General features: G+C 39.8%; 1 protein-coding gene across 2 annotated transcripts in view; it reads left to right on the top strand.

Moving 5' to 3' along the window:
• Positions 1 to 6,111, top strand: part of LOC147881621 (kinesin-like protein KIN-14C) — a 28,872-nt gene extending 22,761 nt beyond the window's left edge. For both annotated transcript variants that reach the window (XM_087401742.1, XM_087401741.1), the window contains exons 21-22: positions 106 to 296; positions 5,625 to 6,111. In XM_087401742.1, coding sequence (XP_087257868.1) covers positions 106 to 296; positions 5,625 to 5,692 — 259 coding nt within the window. In that variant the 3' untranslated portion in view covers positions 5,693 to 6,111. The remainder of the gene's footprint in view (positions 1 to 105; positions 297 to 5,624) is intronic.
• Positions 6,112 to 17,955: the final 11,844 nt, after the last annotated feature.

Genomic DNA, 17,955 nt, shown 5'->3' with positions numbered 1-17,955 from the left:
CAAGGTTTAAAAAAAAAGCTTACAAAAATGTACAAGCTCATACAAAAATGTATCTACTATTATTAAACACTCATTGTTGTGATGAGTATAATGGAATGGATGTAGGAAACCACCCCTTTCAAAAATGCCCCATCCATCAAGGGGTGAGTGGAAATCGTTGAACAGTGGGCAAACCCATACACGTGAAAGACGACTCTCAACCGCTGTCTCACCTGGTTTGGGAATAGAGCGCTCATCTTCCAGACGGCAAACTTCTCTTGGGGCAAAGCATGCTATAGATTCGGGAATACCTTCTTGTAAGTATGAAGTTGAATACTGACGCTTTCATTTTTGTCCTTTTGGTGCATGAAAACTCCTTTCATTGTGTATTAAAGTTGGGTAGCCTCTGTTGTTAGGTGTCTTTTAAAATCCATGTTGTGCAAAATCCTTTTTGATTTATTGTAGTCTTGTTGTTGCAAGGGATCTGATCTACCTTGGTAGCACTTGTGAATTTGTTTAAGGCATGTGTATCCTACATAGATATGATAGTAATGATTAATTGTGTACATCATGGTTAGAGCTTCGTAAGATTTACTTCAAACTATCTCTGTCTCTGTCTTTGTCTCGTTCTCTTTCTTTGTGCAGGTCTGTGCTTGTGTTTGCATGTGTCTTTGTAACTTGATGGGTGTAGGAATGTGGGCAAGCGCATGTCCGTGTGGTTGGATGGGTGTGCCATGGATGCATTCAAGGGTGCCTATGTGCTCTTTTACTGGAGTGCAAGAGAAAGGATTGTTTCGCTTAACTGTGTTATTGATGTGCAGGTTTCGTTCGTGCCAACTACTAATTTGCAAAAATTTGCTGCAACATGTTTATGCTGATGTGCAAGCTACACGAGTGTGTGTGTGTGAGAGAGAGAGATGTATTATTGTTTTCGGGAGGCCTCGCGGTTCTATGAGGTAGTACAATCCAAAAGCAACTCATACAAGCCATTGTGGGCTGAAACAAAGGGCTTGCTAAGGCCCTTTTGAGTGCTATGCTGAAAAATATCAAAACTAAAACTCTTGCTCAAAGTTAGTGCAAAAAAAATCTACTAGCGCCATGGTGGCTCTCTTGTGGGCTGAGAAAATCCATCCTATCTATGTTTGTCGATCGTTGTGGCGGGGGATGTGGTCTTTCTATCCGGTGGGCCATATCAAGAGTAACGCCTCGGCTCGGGTGGTCCGCTTTGAGTAGAGCTGGGATAGGCTGGACCTCCATCGTGCATGCCTTGGTCAACCTCTATGTCATGTGGTCTCTTTATCCTCGCTAAGGCCCTTGGTGAGTACTATGCTGAAGAATATCAAAACTAAAAACTAGTGCTCAAAGTTAATTCTACAAAAAACTAGTAGTGCTCAAAGCACTCAAAATACATATGGTGGCTCTTCTATGGGCTGAAAAAAATATCTCGTGTTTTGTGTCTGTTAAGTCATCTCTCGTTGTTGTCTTCGTGATCTCTCTATCCGGTGGGCCATATCAAGAGTAACGTCTCGGCTCGAGTGGTCCCCTTTGAGTAGAGCTAGGATAAGCTGGACCTCATTGTGCGTGCTTTGGTCAACCTCTACAACGTTGGTCGTCTCTATGTCCCTCCATCTTTTTTTGTTTTTTCCAGATAAAGGAAGCTTCTATTAATGCTTGCAAAACATCTGTACAACTCAATTGCCAAAAAGAGCTAAGGAAGGTAAGTACAAGAGAAACAACTAGCTATCATAAAATAACCAGCGTGTTTCCTAGAGAACCCAGCACATCGCCTAGGGAATCTCTAGAACAAGGCTAACAATCGGGTGATGGTATATACGGATATCCCCCACGAAAAGGGGGTAGAAGACACTTGCAGGCCAAGCCTTGCAGAACCGCTCCCGTCTTTTGATAGTTAGTCTCGATCCTGGAGTACTATGCTCCCAAATCGCGTCCAAAGTAAAGATAATGTCTTGCTAGATGGCAACAAGGGTAGTTGATGGAGTGATTTGTTGACCTTCCATCACTTGATCACACCGCGCGACCCATACGTTTCAGGCAGCGATGTTGGATATTGCCTCCCAAAACGCTGTCCTCTGGTAAGGCGTCTGACGTACATGAGAACGCGGCAATGCGTCATCAGTCTCTATCTGGATGTGTCCCTGCCTCTGCCACTCCATGTTGGTAGAAACCTTGTGATAGAGTGTTGGCGGTAGCTCTGCGGCAACCAAGTGCCATGGTCACTCCTCTAGGTCTTGTGTCTCACCTAGTAAGCATGGTAGATAGGTCCTCTAGTGTGATATGTGCCCCAAAGCATTGTCGAGTTTGGTGTGTCTCTGACTCTAGCTCGGGTCCTCACTATCGTCGCCTCTGCGAGCTCTACTGGTCAGTATTGTTTGGCTGGAAAAACTCAGCGAATCGTGTTTTGAGTGGAGTTGGTGTGTGTCAGGATCTCTCCTATGGGCCTTGAGCAACCACTCTTTGTGCCGTACGGCATCATGAATAAAGGCTGCCAAGCATCTCTAATTTGGGTAGGATAGGACTCGGGAGACTGGGTAGAGAGCTGAAGCCATCTTTGAAAAGACAGTGGTATCGGCCTTTGATCTCGTAGTACAGTGGGCACTTAAAAGCGGAATGCTCCTCTAACTCGATCTCTCGGAAATCTCACAAGGTGTAGATGCGTCCCTCTTTGGGTATCCCCTGTGCTCGACCATTCTCTATACAGAGGCGGTGTGACGAAACCTAGAAGTGCCCAATCGAAATCCTCATAGAGTGGGGGAGGTTCATCCGTGCATATACCGGTGGGTTGATGAAGCGCTGTTGCGAAATTCGTAGGCAGTGGTCTTTGTAGAAACTAAGCTTCACTGGGAGCTCTCAGGGTGCCAACCAGGTCTTGAAGATATGTAACCGTAGGAGATCCTCTTGGATGACCTGGTTCACCTCGTGGTATGTGAGTGGGATAGAGGGGGCTTCAACACTGTCTTGAAAGGGGGGTAGCTTGTCTATATCAAGCCCAAGGCTCTCAAACCATCTGCGAGTACATGCATACAAACACCTCTGGTCCCCTTCTGCTGCCAGTGTCATGGAGAAACGTAAAGCCAGCCAGGGAACGCTGCATTGCCGTGTAGTGCAAGACCCATACGTGTCGAACGAAGAAGAGATACGTGATGACATGGGACACTGCATCAAGCTGTAGTGGAGATGCCTTGAACTCAGCCAGAACTATATGATGTGCAACATAGGGCTTACTACGGATCATCCATGAAAGCATGAGAACCTGAAGCCTCTCAACTCGAGCCCACTCCGTCTCTGATAAGTCAGGTCTCCAACAAAGGCTCCCATACGTACTTGTGGGCCGAACCAGAGAGTTGAAGAGGAGATACTTGGTCTGAGGGTTGTGGAAGTAAGGGTGAAAGCATTGTCTCTCGAGTCTGGCCAACGTGACGTATCCCTTGCTCTGTCGGGCTTGTAGTGTTGGTCGCATCGTAAAGGTGGGGCTGGAGAACTTGACTCCTAGGTATGTGTAGGATGCAACTACCTCCACTAGTAACCCATCCAAGGTGAAAGTCATGTGTCTAATAAAAAGTATGTTGCGTGTCCAGGTGCCGTTGGAGACCCTCTGCTAAAGATGATAATAGGACCACATCATTTGCATATAGAAAGATCGAAAGCAATGATTCGCGACCAGTCCCTCCCAGGGTTCTGATGAATGTCTCAAACTCATCTATGTAGAGGCCAAGCAAGGTTGGTGATAAGGGACACCCTTGTTTGACCCCGATGGTGCTCATGATCTCCTCAATCCATCCTGTACCAGTCCGAACCCTACCTGATACTCTCTCATACGGTGCCATGATTGCCTAGATATCTCCTTATCGTATCCCAACTCCTATAGGCGTTGGATGAGTCAGGCTCTCGGTAATGTATCAAAGGCCTTGTAGAAATCCACGAAACAACAATATACCCTCTGTCTCCGTGCCTTGGCCTCCTCAATGCTTCCCTTCCATTGAATGTGAGTGTGTGATCCATAGTCCCGTGATCTGCCCGAGCTTGCCTACCCCATGGCTTTGAATCCCCGTAGCTTTGCAACCAGGCTAACCTCTGTGCTAAGTATTGTGCAATGAATTCTGTCCGTAGCCCCTCATGATCTTTCGCTCGGCATTGTGAAGCTTTCAGGCTGCGTGTTTGACACCATCGAATGTGAAAAGTGTGCAGGAAGTGGGGCACGGTACTTGTGAGAGGTCAGGTGTTGGCTGATCAGGAACATCGTACACTGTGTGTGCATAGGAGTGCCAAGTTTTGGTGTCTGTGAAAGGGGAAGGGGCTCTTCGTTTGAGGAACCTCTGCTAGAAGTCTTTAGAGTTGTTACGGAACAGTTTGTTTAGTAACTCCTCTTCGTTCCGACGGACAAAAGCTTGCGTCTTATGGCGAAGCAGACGGCGATACTCACACATTGTTTCTGCTTCTGCTAGAAGATGTGATGCTTGGCTTTGAGTCAGAGTATTTGGCGTAAAGCCTCACACTCGTCATCATACCAACTATTGTAGGGTACCGAACCGAGAGGTGGAGGATGCGTGGTGTATGGGAAATTGTGTAGGGCCGCCTCGTGGAGAGATCATCTGATCAAGGCTGCCCGATCGTCTAAGAGCGTATGTCTCTAAGCAAGTCGGAGAGGCGGGCGGAGTATGCAGTGTGTGGTCAAAGTATATGTCTTATTTCCTAGACCCACAGATGCGACTTCCTGCATTTATTTTGGAAGCTATATAACACTTTCAATCCGCCTAGTATTCTCCTCTCCACACATGCATTCCATTTGTAGTTGTCCCTGAAATCCAGTCCTAGATATTTATATATTATTGACTGTTCCAGGGGCTCTCCTTTGAAGGCGACATCCACCTGTTCATTACATGTCCCAATCACCACTATTTCTGTCTTATGTATATTGACCTGCATTTTCGAGTGTCTGCAGAATTCTCTCAATGCATCTAAATGTGCTTGCAAGTTCTCATTGCTCTTTGCAAAGAATACCACATCGTCTGTGTAGATAAGCATTAGCAGAGAGAGAGAGAGAGAGAGAGAGAGAGAGAGAGAGAGAGACATTCGACACCCAGTCTTTCTCATGCCTGCACCGAGGTAGTAAAACCTCCTCGGCCTATTTCTAGGTACATGTCCGCTTGAAAATGAGTGTTGATGACATGAGTAGTCATGTAATGGGTCTGTTCTACAGTTTTTGGAAGGTGTTTAAATACATTCTTTAAAAAAAAAAAAGACCTTAATTTGAAGCCTTGTAGATAGAATCTTCAAGTCAAGGCAAGGATTTTTGTTCTGAAGTTCTGTGTTGAAACTATTACCTTCTTTCATAGTCGTGATTCTGTTGTTATGCGGGTGTAGACTCATACAGCAGGTGTTGGCATGCCTTGAACTGTGTGTGAGACATGCGATTGCAACGTTGAATTTGTCTTGTTCCTGTTGAGAGTTCACATGGCATGCACTCTCGCATGCACACGCACACATGTATATATGAGGAGATGATTGGTTTTAATCCTCATTGTGATTCTACATTTCCTTCATTATCTACTCAACTGGTAAGAATGCAGATGTTTTAAAGCATTGTGTTATCTTAGTTCTGATGGTTTTGTGAAATTTGTCTCCAGTTGTGTCTGATGCTGGATCAAACCTCAGTGGACAAAGTGCATCTAAAGGATCCAAAAGGTGGCTTTGAATACTATTCTTTTTTTTTTTTCACACTAGGGACCTGAGAATATAGAGAAGCCTTGTTAACTTGTTGGATGAGGCAGCTGTTTGATATCGTGGAATGAGTGCTCATATGAGCTCTATACGGCTCAGTTTCAGTGTATATAAGAGATCAATGTCAAATTTGACAACGAAGATTAGTTGAGTCTAAAGAGACCTTTGATGCACAGATTTTCACATACTAGTAAGGGAACGTGTACATATATGATATGATATGATTGTATTAAAGTCTGCTTGAGACCCTACAGGATCTTAGAACTATCAAAACGATAGAGCATCTACTGCAAGTCCAGTTGATGCTTTCCTGTAATGTGGTCTGCTATATATCTCTCTCTTGGCGCCACTCTTGCTCCTTTCTCATTGGCATTAACAACTCTCTCTCTCTCTCTCTCTCTCAGTTTCAGAGATGTGGTAGCTATTCTTTTTTGGTGTGTACTTTGTCTCATAGGCCCTTGAGGCCTTCTGAAGACGTTAATAAATCTCTCTGTCTCTGTCTCTGTCTCTCTCATGGCCATGCATGCACACTCTTACTGACAAAACACACACAAATGCACAAATGTACATGCATGTAACTTGTAAGTATATATTTTGTTTGCTATAATGGCAGTAAAATGATTTCTATGATAGTGGTGAGGGATTGTAAAATATAGTTAAATTTGCAGGAGCCGAGTTTTCTTGTAAACAAAAACTCAGGAGTCCTAGCAGTAACCTTCTATTGAAGTAGAATATTGGAGCCAGGCGGTTGTTGTTGTAGTCCATACAGCTGTCTATTGATTAAGCAGGGTAACTGTTCCAGCATTTGTGGTGGAACTTATGGTAAGGGTCATAAAATTCATGGTACAGAGTAGGGGTCACCTGTGGAGCTGTCAACAACCTTGTCAAGATGCGTCTTATTTTCTTCGACAGGCATTGGATTTTGGGAGTTCTAGAAAAGGTATGCAAGGATTCCACGGCAGAAGATGAATTGCTCATGTAAGGAAAATGAACAAATTTTCTTTTTAGGCTAGAGTTTTACACATGTGCAAAGGAAGTCGTCTAAGGGTTTCTGAAAACAGCCTATATTTTAGTGCAAAGGAATCGGCCAATGTTGTCATCAAATCTGTTTATGTTATTCTGGTTATCCACTAGAGGCTCTCAAGGCTATATTCGTGCCTACTTTCAAAACATGTATTGAGGCAATAATTAGCTCATGTATTCTTGGGTGCATTGCATGATTAACTAAGTATTTGTTGTTATATTGTATAAAATTGAGGGTTTAGATGTCCTTTTATCATTGCAGTTCAATCTTACAGTGTAACACAGAAATAAGGATTATCAGCATAGCCATTGCAAAGTGAAACGTATACAAGCATATTGGTTGAAAAGAGAGGTGCTGCGTGTGGGTGGATTACAAGTCATATGAAGAGTAAAATGTTTGATGCTTTTTTTAATGGTTGGTTATTGAGGTATGTTTGAAAATTTCATCATAGGATGGTCATATTAGAACAAAAATGATAGTGGCCTTGTTTGTTGTAGGTGTAGCATTGCATGTGTTAATTTAAGTTAGCGTGTATGCATTCAATATGGTAGGATTGCCTGATCTTAGTAAGTTAATCAATGTATCTGAGTACTCGTCAATTTTTATACACATGGTTGACATGGAAGCTTTTATAGTTTCTTTATGAGCTAGTGCTTTGAAAATGAACTACCCAAATCCTCCTTTTGAGGTAGTTTGGACATGAATAAACTTGTAAATTTGATGCAGTTGAAAATGTGTGAGGCTTGTTAGTTATCATGCCAAGAAAGTATCTTTTGTAACACTCACCTGATTATAATTTATGATATTTTATGTTTGGTAATGTGATCAACCTAAAACAATGCATCTCTTTTTGCAAGCAAAGATGACTTTATAGCACTTCTATGTAATAATTATCATAGTTAGCAAAGAATACATACTCCCTTTTAAAGCTCATACATTATGATTTCGTTTTTGTGACAACATTTTGTAACTAACACCATGCCCGCGAGCTACTAACACCATGCTTATGAGCTACTACATGTGTGTGTGTTCATATTCATCTTGCTATACAAATGATTGTCTAGTTGAAGTTCTAGAGAAAATTGTCATACTATTGGATCCAATTGTGTCATGTCCTTTGTGGCCTTTAGTCAAGGTCTCGAGAGTGGAAGAAATTTGTGATCGTGCTCAAATGAGGCTCCAACATGCCCTCTCGGTTTTGGCTTTGTGCTTGAAGTAGTCAATCTCTATGTCATTGGGCCTAAGTAGGGAAAATATAGATAGATAGAGAGGTAACCAAATAAATGACAGACAAGTAGACAATAGATAGATAGAAAGGCAAGCAGAGAGAGAGAGAGAGAGAGAGAGAGAGAGAGAGAGAGAATTGATAATGATATCCATTGTGCAGGTTAGTCGTACAAGGATTGAGTAGTTGAACGTTTGGATAGTATCACATATGTCTTGGTACATTGTGACACCATTGTTCGATGGAAGTTCCATGTAATATAATTACTTACTTGCTTGCATGTAGTTTGCAAATGTAGTTTGCAATTGTACAAGTACAAGTATGTGCATATGCCCCATATTGTGCATGCAACAATTAGAGTTCTTGCATAGAGTATATAATTGAATTTATAAATGATAATTTCATTACTATACCCTATCATGCATACGTGGGGGGAAAGAGTTCTCCATGAGATGTTTGGTGGGTGTAAGTCTCACACAGGAAAGCCAGCTCTCAAAACAAAACAAAACATGCTTGCATGGAGTGTGCAATTGCTCTTGCACACTTGTATGGATATAGCCCACATGTTTAATGTAAAACTTATCATTCAAAATTGTGAATTTAGGATGCAGGTGTGTAGCAAGGCTTATTTTATGCAAGACATACATGTTGAAGATGCAACATGAGCGATGTGGACAAAACCTAGGTTTGGATATGAACTAGTCAAGTTTTTCACTAGTTTGATGCTTCCTTCCAATAGCATAAATGTGGCGACTTGTTTTCGTTAGAATTTTATGGCAAGTTGAGCATATATGTCATGCACATTGTTATTATTTCAAAATATTTTCATTACCCTGCAAATTAAAATTCATAGTCATTTTGCTAAATGTATAGTTCACATTCTATACTTTTAAATTTACGTTTTACACTAATGAAGTTGAATTATTAACTTAGGGATGGGAAAAAGCATGTGGTAGACTAATATATAAATTGTAGCTATATATATATATATATATATATATATATATATCTATATATGCTGTTTGTTTCAAATCCAAAAGAATGGCATGTATGTTGCTATCTTGACCTCTAGATTCTTGAGCCACGTATACCTTGCATTCCTTGCTATGACTTCAAGCAAGCATTCAACTTATTTACATGAAAGTTCTATTTGATCATTCCAATGCATCCCCCCTCAAGGAAGAACTTCTTAGGAGTAAAATATTCACATTTTAGAAGATTTCAAAATATTGAAATCACTGCAATAATAAAAAAATAAATCCATTGCTACTTGTTATTATGTTGTATGTATTGTGTATCCCCCTTGAATGAAAAATTCACAAGATTTTCTTTAGTGTGTTGAGATTTCTTTAGTGTATGTATTGCTATGTTTGGCACACAAATTTCCATACTTTTAATATTTATGTTTGCCACATAATCAATGGCTATAAAAATGCATTTTGCATTTTGGCTATAAGGTCCCATTGATCAATTGAAAGTATGTTAATTTAGTTCTTCTATTCCAAATCATATTCGAGCTCATTAAACTCTAACACACGGCCCTCGATGTCAAAAATTCAAGCACTCCAAGTAGGAGTCATTTGGCGCTTACACTATTAGACTACCAATCAATTACCAATCAAGAAAACTTGACTACCTCATTTTCTACATAGCTATTGTTGTAATGACAAGAACTATCAAATATGTACACCCTTACAACATTGTTTCGCAATATATGTGTAAAACATGGCACAAATTTTGGAACACAAGAGGCATGTAATGCTATCTGACTAGAATATATAAGAAGTTCTAATGAAAGTTTGCAATAAGATACTTCGCCTTAAAAGTATTACAAAGGAAGATTATGACACTATTTGGGTGGGTATTTGTAGCAAGATAGGGCCAATAGACATAATCATCTTCTTCAAGAGATCTCACTTCTATTAGATGGTAAACGTGGAAAAAAAACACACTTTTGTGGAGTCTTAGTACACGGATATTGACTCGTTTGTGATGTATGGATTGATAGCTTGCGTGAGCATCATAGTAACCAAGTGGCAATATCTATCATGAAAGCAATATGAAAGGCCAAGGATGCCTTGCATCTTGCATATACAACCCGATAATTGCTAAAGAGAAAATAAGAATAGATACATTTTGGTTTTATGCTCTATGTTGGTTGGTTTAAAAATATTTGAAGAAGTGGAAGACAGTTTTCTTCTGTTCGGCCATACACATGAAGACATAGATAAACGATTTATTGTTATCTCTAGAGAGTTGGAATCAAGGGACATTTTGATGGTTGATGATATGTTACATTGAATTGGGAGAAAAATAGGAGGCTCTCGAAAGGAAGAATCAAAAGTGGCTATCTTAGAGAGGATGGTAGATTGCAGCATTCATAGAGCCACACGTAAAACAAGGAGATAATGCACTAATAGGGCACACAAATCCATACTTTTTCTGGTTTAGCATGCATGATAACACTCAATGGATGGAGATGATTTATGGAGTGTATCATATGCTTATTAGAATGGATAAACCCCTTGGAGGAAACTACACTTGTTCTCATAAAAAACAAAGCACTTAACATAGATGAAATGAAAGGCTTACAAGCATTCATTGATCATGCTAGGAGTATGATGCAAAAATACTAAGAGCAATCTGAGAAAAGCATGGAAATAATTTGGGCAAATGAATCTCTTGTCAAATATGTAAAAAGATAAGAATATTAGATTTGTTTTGGCTATAACTAAATGCATCACAAGGGTGTGAATTTGTTATAGATACTATAAGTAAAAGTATGGAAGAAGCTGAGCAACTCCTTTTACCCCATAAATTTTGTGGTAGGAAGGGTGGTAAGACCTTACTAGAGCTTATACCATATGATGAAATCCAAGAGGGTCTTTTTTTACTGTTTGGGCAGGGGATTAGAATCAGAGCTGAATGACCAAGGTGGCAGAATAAAGCGAACTCCCAATCGCTCAAGAACTTTCAATCACTTTTGCAGACTCTCACAAATGTCACCTCAGCAGAAGGCAGAACCATGCTCCAATACCATGAGCAAATATGGAGGGAGGAGACGAGAAGAGTGGAGGTGAGGAGAGAGAACATAGCTAGAGAGCACACCACAAATGACTGACTATACACTAGCTAGAGAGCACACTACAAATGACTAGATGTACACTAGTATTAGTTGAAAATAATGAATATACACAAACCCATTTAGGGAGGGTTAGGGTTTCCAACCCTTGTGGCTTTTAGCACTCTATATGTTAGTGCTATGTACAATACAAACACATGATGTTGAGATGAATCCTCAATACCTTGACACTCTCGCAAAGGGATCAGCCTCTCCTATTTCTTGAGCAAATGATTGATTAGATTTGAGTTTGAGCATCTGGTTAGGTAACAAAAAGATACACTTTTCCAATGTAGATAAGGCCAAGGCATCATTCCTATGATTTTGAATGGTTGAGAGAATACTTGAGCAATGTAGCTCATGGATCTTCCTTTTTTTGGTGTTTGCTAAGCCATCTTCCTATTGTTGTATATTTTCGATGCCAAGTCCTCCATTTTTCTTGAGTGTTGTTATCCCTTTGTAGCAATGTAGCTCATGGGTCTTCCTTTTTTTGGTGTATACTAAGCCATCTTTCTGTTACTCCATATTCTAGATGCCTAGTCCTCCATTTTTATTGACTATTATTATCCCTTTGTTCATGGGATGTAGTAATGCATTGGTCACCATTCAAGCCAAGCACTTCCCCCCTACTTTGTTGAATCTCCTTGAATCATTGCAAAAAACTACGTTAACTTTTGATATAGGTGATGTCTACACACATAAGGAGTGTCTAATTAAATAGAAACATATTTAGTATGGATGATGGATGGTTGCATAATACTGCACAAACATCTCATGTTCAACCAAGATATCATGCTCATGGCTTGTCCTCATATGAGAGCCTTACATGCGAGTAACTAAGCTATGGTGAAGGGTAATAGAGAATAGAGCATTGACCTTTAAAACTCGTCTCAGTGCCCACATTCTAGCTTATTGCTTTAGTCCAATGATGAGAAGCTTCCTAAACCATTGTGACTAGTTCGCTTGGACCCTAAAGCATGATGAGAAGCTTCCTAAACCATTGTGACTAGTTCGCTTGGACCCTTACCCTTCAAGATGTCTACAAACATCTACACTAGATTTTGGATCCTCAATTAAACACTGGACTCGTCCGTAATTTGCAAGTACTATATGGGATGCCTCTCTTTCCTTTGTGGAGATACCTATTGTGGTTGCTATGCAATTCCCAAAACCTAAGTCTCTCTATTGATACTTCATCCACTTTCTCTTTACAACCATTCATAATAGTGATTGGTTGTACAGGGGCTTCAAGCCTTTTGATTGTCATGCTTCTAAATCACATCCTCACTGACCACAAACTTCTAGAGCTAATATCTCTTTGACCCCACACTATATCTAATGAATATATACTCAACTATTTTCATCAAGCTTTGTTCTGTAGTCATATAAAACATGCATATAGCACTTAGAATGAACTTCATGTAGAGACTTCCCTTTTGTTGCCTTTGTCAACTTCTAATGAGCATGTACACTATAGTGTGCATTGCTTTTACCTTAAAAAGTTTGGACGATCATTTGCCATCCAATGTTAATGTCACCATTTCATTTTTCTACCCGATTTTGAGATGGAGAGAGCCATAATGTGAGTTGACACTTGACCCTCATGAGCTATGGAGAAGCGATGTATTTCTATTGATAATAATTATCCTGACCTATCTATTCGCATTTTTTTAAATTTAATTCCAATTTGCATGTGTCAAAATATCTTAGAATTCTTGATAACATAAACCAAAATTTCCTACTAAATTCATCTACGGTGGTAAAGAAGTACACTACACTTCCAAATGGTGATGTGGACATATCACCACAAATCAGAGTATACTACATCGCAACGAACACCATTTGCCTTGAATGTAAATTGCTTGGGAAATGATCACCTTGCTTGCTTGCTCACCATGTAACTGGCACAAATATCAAATGACGAGTAAGTTGATAAACCATTCACTAGGCCACTCTTTTGGATGTGGTAGAGCCTACCCATGTATGAGTATCCATATCTCTCATGCCATAGCTTGTTATAAAATTTCTCAAGAGACTCTCAAAATGGATATGCTTTTTTTCCAGGGTGAGATAGATGATGCTTTAAATAAAATGCCCTTTTTTTCTTTATAATAATGATCATTTTGTATTTTTTATTTTTATTGGTCTCCCTTAGTTTTCAAAATTTATCTCTAAAATGTTTTTATACTATTTACTACTTGGGTCTCCTAATTTATATTTTTTTAAAACGTTCTATTCTCTCTCTTTTATTTAGAGTGTTTTATTTTTTCGGTAATACAAACCCCCTCCCCACACTTTCTACCCACCCATCGATACACATATTTGGATGTGCACAGTTTTCGAGCAAAAACCTATGAGCAGAAAAGTCCGAGCGATAATTTTTGACACCAACCATGCTTGTATAGTTCTCAAAGGAATATACAATTCTTTCTTAATTTCTCATTTATGGAACCATATACTTACTTATTTTTCATTATAACCCTCATTTTAGAGAACATCATCTATATATGAACAAACAGTGAACACTTTAGAAACTCCTATAAATACCTCCCTACCATACTCTCTTTTCAGGATTATGGTAATTCAATCGATTTAAAAGAGTTTCCCTAATCTTTAGCAATCCCATATTTGAAGCTCTCATATAACAATGTATACCATATTCCTTGGATGAGTAGGAAAAAGATATTGGAAACCTCATACTTGAAGCCATTATAATTGATCATAAATTAATCTCTAATACATTATCAAATATGGGAAGGCAAGGGGGGGATTTTCAAAATATTCCCAATTCTCCAAACCTAAGTACTTTTAAGGAAATGTGGTCTCTATTGAACTCCTTCTCACCATAATATGAATTAGGGAGAAGTTGTAACTCTCATATACATCTTGAAATTTTTAATTTTTCTCTTTTATAACTGTAAAAAGTGTAATTTTAAGCCTACCATTGCATAGATCATGAGATTCTGAACATTTTTCCCTTTTACAGCTCCTCAATCTGAGCTAAGGAGCAAAAGTTATGACCCCTTCTACGTAGGCTCTCCAAGGGTATTCCGCCGGTGGAATAGGGTTGGGGCAAGCTCTTCAAACCATATTCCTCTGGCAAAATACACTTAGAGGGTCTATTAAAAAGGTATTATATATTTTTCTTAGGTCATCTTGAGGAACTGTAAATAGGATATTTGCTGAAAATTTCATGATCCAACCAATGGTGAAAGGAAAAGAAAGGATTTTTGAAAGTCATAAATAAGTCACCACTTAGACATTATATATATGTATATTATATAAAGGTATATTTATATCTATATCTATTTATCAATATTTCATATTTACTTACATATTTCTTGAAATAATTTGGATTTTTTTGCTCCCCAAAAATGACTTGAGCCTATATATTTGGACCCTCCCACCTTTTGTCTGCTCGTCGCTCGCGGGTTTTTGCTCGGAAAATGGAAACCCCCTACATTTTTATGCTCCAAATCCACCTAGCCGACCCACCTCCCTAAACTATCTACGTCTACCAATTATCCAAACCCCGACCCCCTCTCCTACTCGACCCTCTCGACTACTCTCATCTCACCCTATAAAAACCCTTTTGCTAAGCACCCCTACTCCAAGCTCTCCACTCATTGCCTAATGCTACCGTTGCTCAGTTTGCCCCCCTACGCATAGAACTACCTCATTTCGTGCACCCTTCTACGGCCCTTTATAGACTGCTGTAGTACCTCGCACTGGATCGCAGTATGCTCCCATGTTGGATGACACTCTGACTATGTGGACCACTATGGAGGCTATGCCGCTCTGACCGTGTGGACCACTGTGGAGCTCAATTGCTCATATTGATCGTCAAACTCTCGTGGCCCTCAAGTTCTGCTCCGACGCGCGCGAGTTTCGCTACACATGAAAACCTTGGCCTTAAAGTTTCAAACTTTAAAGCCTACCTTTGTTTTTCTTATATTATAAGGTATCCCCACCACATCTCTATTTATTCCTTCCCCGCCCCCTCTCTATGTATATATTTTCCTTAGTATATATTCCTTATTCCCCCCCCCATCCTCCTCTCTAATTATATTTAATCTACTTCCCCACCCCCCTCTCTAAGTATTTATCCTTGTTAAAGGACCCCCCTCTAATTATATGTATATATATTCTTCCCTCACCAACCCTCCCTCTCTAATTAATTATAAACCCCTTTTTTTCCCTTATTTTTTTACGTTAATTTGGCCCCTCTTATTTCTATATTAATCTACCCGATTGCTTCTAGATTTTCCCCTCTTACCCGAAGAATGCGTATAAAATTTTGCTCCCTCCTCACCCTTATTTTTCACTCTAGTTGCGTTATTAAAAATAGTTCTACCTATTTTTTCCTAAAACTATATGGTCTTCCTTACTTTCCCAAATTAAAAAACCCCCCCACCTATCATCTCTTCACTCTTCTAATGATTTCCTTCCAATCACTCTCCTCGCCCTTTCTTTATAACTACCATAAATAAAGTCCCCTTTTAATTTTTAATTTTTAATTTTTCCTTTCCTTTACTAGTTCCCCCAAAGCAAAGTTTTCCATACACCCTTTGTTTTGTTTATAACTAAAATATTTCTGATTCCTCCCCGAGATATGCAACCTAACCCTGTACTTGATTTACTTGATCCACACTTGATTAAACCCATCCTTTTACACTAGGATACTTTTATACATTATGCTGGTTAAAGTTTTGGCTAAGTTTTTGATTTATTATGACCCTGATAACAAGGGAGGAGTGTCTATGACACCTATCTTCCCAACTTAAGTTAACGTAGCTCTAATCATGGTTTCTTGTTGGATGGTGGCAGGTATGCAGATTCTTCTCTTCAGTAAATAAGATGCTTGTCAGGACTTCACCGGCAGTAAATAAGATGCTTGTCAGGACGTCATCGGGATTATTATTTTTTACATTATTGTACCAACTTTTGTTTTATGAACACCCATGTAATAAATAATTTTTATCCACCCTTATTTGAGCTTCGTGTGTGGTGTTGTTAAAAGGTTTTATATTTTAAACACACACACACAAGGGGTTCCTTAATTGGCGTATTGAAAAAAAATCAATAAGTTTGTACAAAAAGCACGTGCGCATGCACACACACACAAGGGGTTCCTTAATTGGCATATTGAAAAAAAATCAATAAGTTTGTACAAAAAGAGGGGCTCTTTTAAAGCTTGAAGGCTTATACATAAGGGGTTTTAATAATTCCCCTTTAATGCATGTGCTATGTAGGATTTTAAGGAAGCGGACCACCTTAAGCATATACACAATATGTGAAGAGAGTGGGAGAGAAGTAAGGAGTCTCACTTGCAGCTTTCTCGCATACACAATGGGGGAATACCCACAAAGGTGGAGGCTGAAAATAGTTTTCCTCTTCTTAGTTGTGAACTCTCTCTTAGTACAAAAGGAATACGTGAACCCCATATGTGGGTCTCAAACCAAACTCAGCTAACTAAGGTGGCATACTAACTGATCCACTAACTAGAGTACGCAAAAATAGCCGTTATCCAGCTATTATTCATGGGCGGTGTACCAACCGCATCTGCAGCTAACAAGTCGGTGACATAAATGCACAACGGTCACCCTGGCATATCACGAGTGGAGCTCGATATCTCAACACTCCCCCTCGAGCTCAATCCCAATTCCTACACACCAAGTAGGTCTCTGAACTTGCACAGCTTCTTTGCACCCAATGCCTTCATGAATATGTCAGCTACCTGATCCTCTGTGCTGACGTAAACCAGATCAATAAAACCTACTAGAACCTTCTCCCACACATAGTGATAATGCACCTCAATGTGCTTTATTCTAGCATGATAGACTGGGTTATTTGCCAAGTGTATATTGCTCATGTTGTCACAATAAATGACAACTGGCCCATCTGTAGATTGATGCATATCATAAAGTAGCTTATGCAGCCAAGCTGCGTCACATGCAGCCATTGCTGCACCCCTATACTCAGCCTCTGTGCTCGATAAGGCAACTGTAGGCTATTTCTTACTGCTCCAAGTGACTGTAGCACTCCCAAAAGAGAACACATATCCACTGGTAGATCATCAATCAGAAATACTACTAGCCCAATCAGCATCAGTGTATACATGCAACTGTATCTGAACCCCAGTCTCATAAAATAGTCCATACTGCAATGTGGACTTCATATACCTCAGTATGCGTCTAGCCGCATCCAAATGCGGTTTCCTTAGAGCCTGCATAAAGTGACTTACCAACCCAGTAGCATAGCTCAAGTCTGGCCTGGTAATAGTCATATAAATAAAACTTCCTACTATGCATCTGTACATAGTAGCGTCTTCCAGAAGCTCACCTGCATCTGCGCTCAACTTCACATTCTGCTCCAAAGGAACTGAAATACACACACAGCCTGTCATCCCATATTTGGACAACATGTCCAATCCATACTGCCTTTGCAAGAGCCATATCCCACTTGTGGATCTAATCACCTCAATGCCCAAGAAGTAACGCAGCTCTCCCAAATCCTTCATCTCAAACTTCTGCTTCAATAGCATTTTCACATGAAGGATATCTTGATCACTATCACCTGTGATGATCAAATCATCAACATAAATGACAAGCAGCATGATACCTTTATTTTTCTCACATAAAGTGAGAAATCTGCCATGGAAATCTGAAAGGCAATAGTGACAAGATACTGTCCTATCTTGTCAGACCATGCTCTGGGTGCTTGCTTCAAGCCATACAAGGCTTTCTTCAACCTGCAAACAAACTCTGGATGAACAGCATGCACATAACCTGGTGGCTGCTCCATATAGACCTCTTCTTGCAAATCACCATGCAAGAAGGCATTCTTTACATCTATCTGATGTAAAGA

This window comes from Dipteris shenzhenensis, chromosome 30 (genome assembly GCF_047967505.1).
Source record: "Dipteris shenzhenensis isolate YYH24624 ecotype China chromosome 30, Dip_SZ_1.0, whole genome shotgun sequence".
Taxonomy (NCBI): Eukaryota; Viridiplantae; Streptophyta; class Polypodiopsida; order Gleicheniales; family Dipteridaceae; genus Dipteris; species Dipteris shenzhenensis.
The sequence above is the reverse complement of the archived record's forward strand: the minus strand, read 5'-3'. Positions and strand labels throughout refer to the sequence as shown.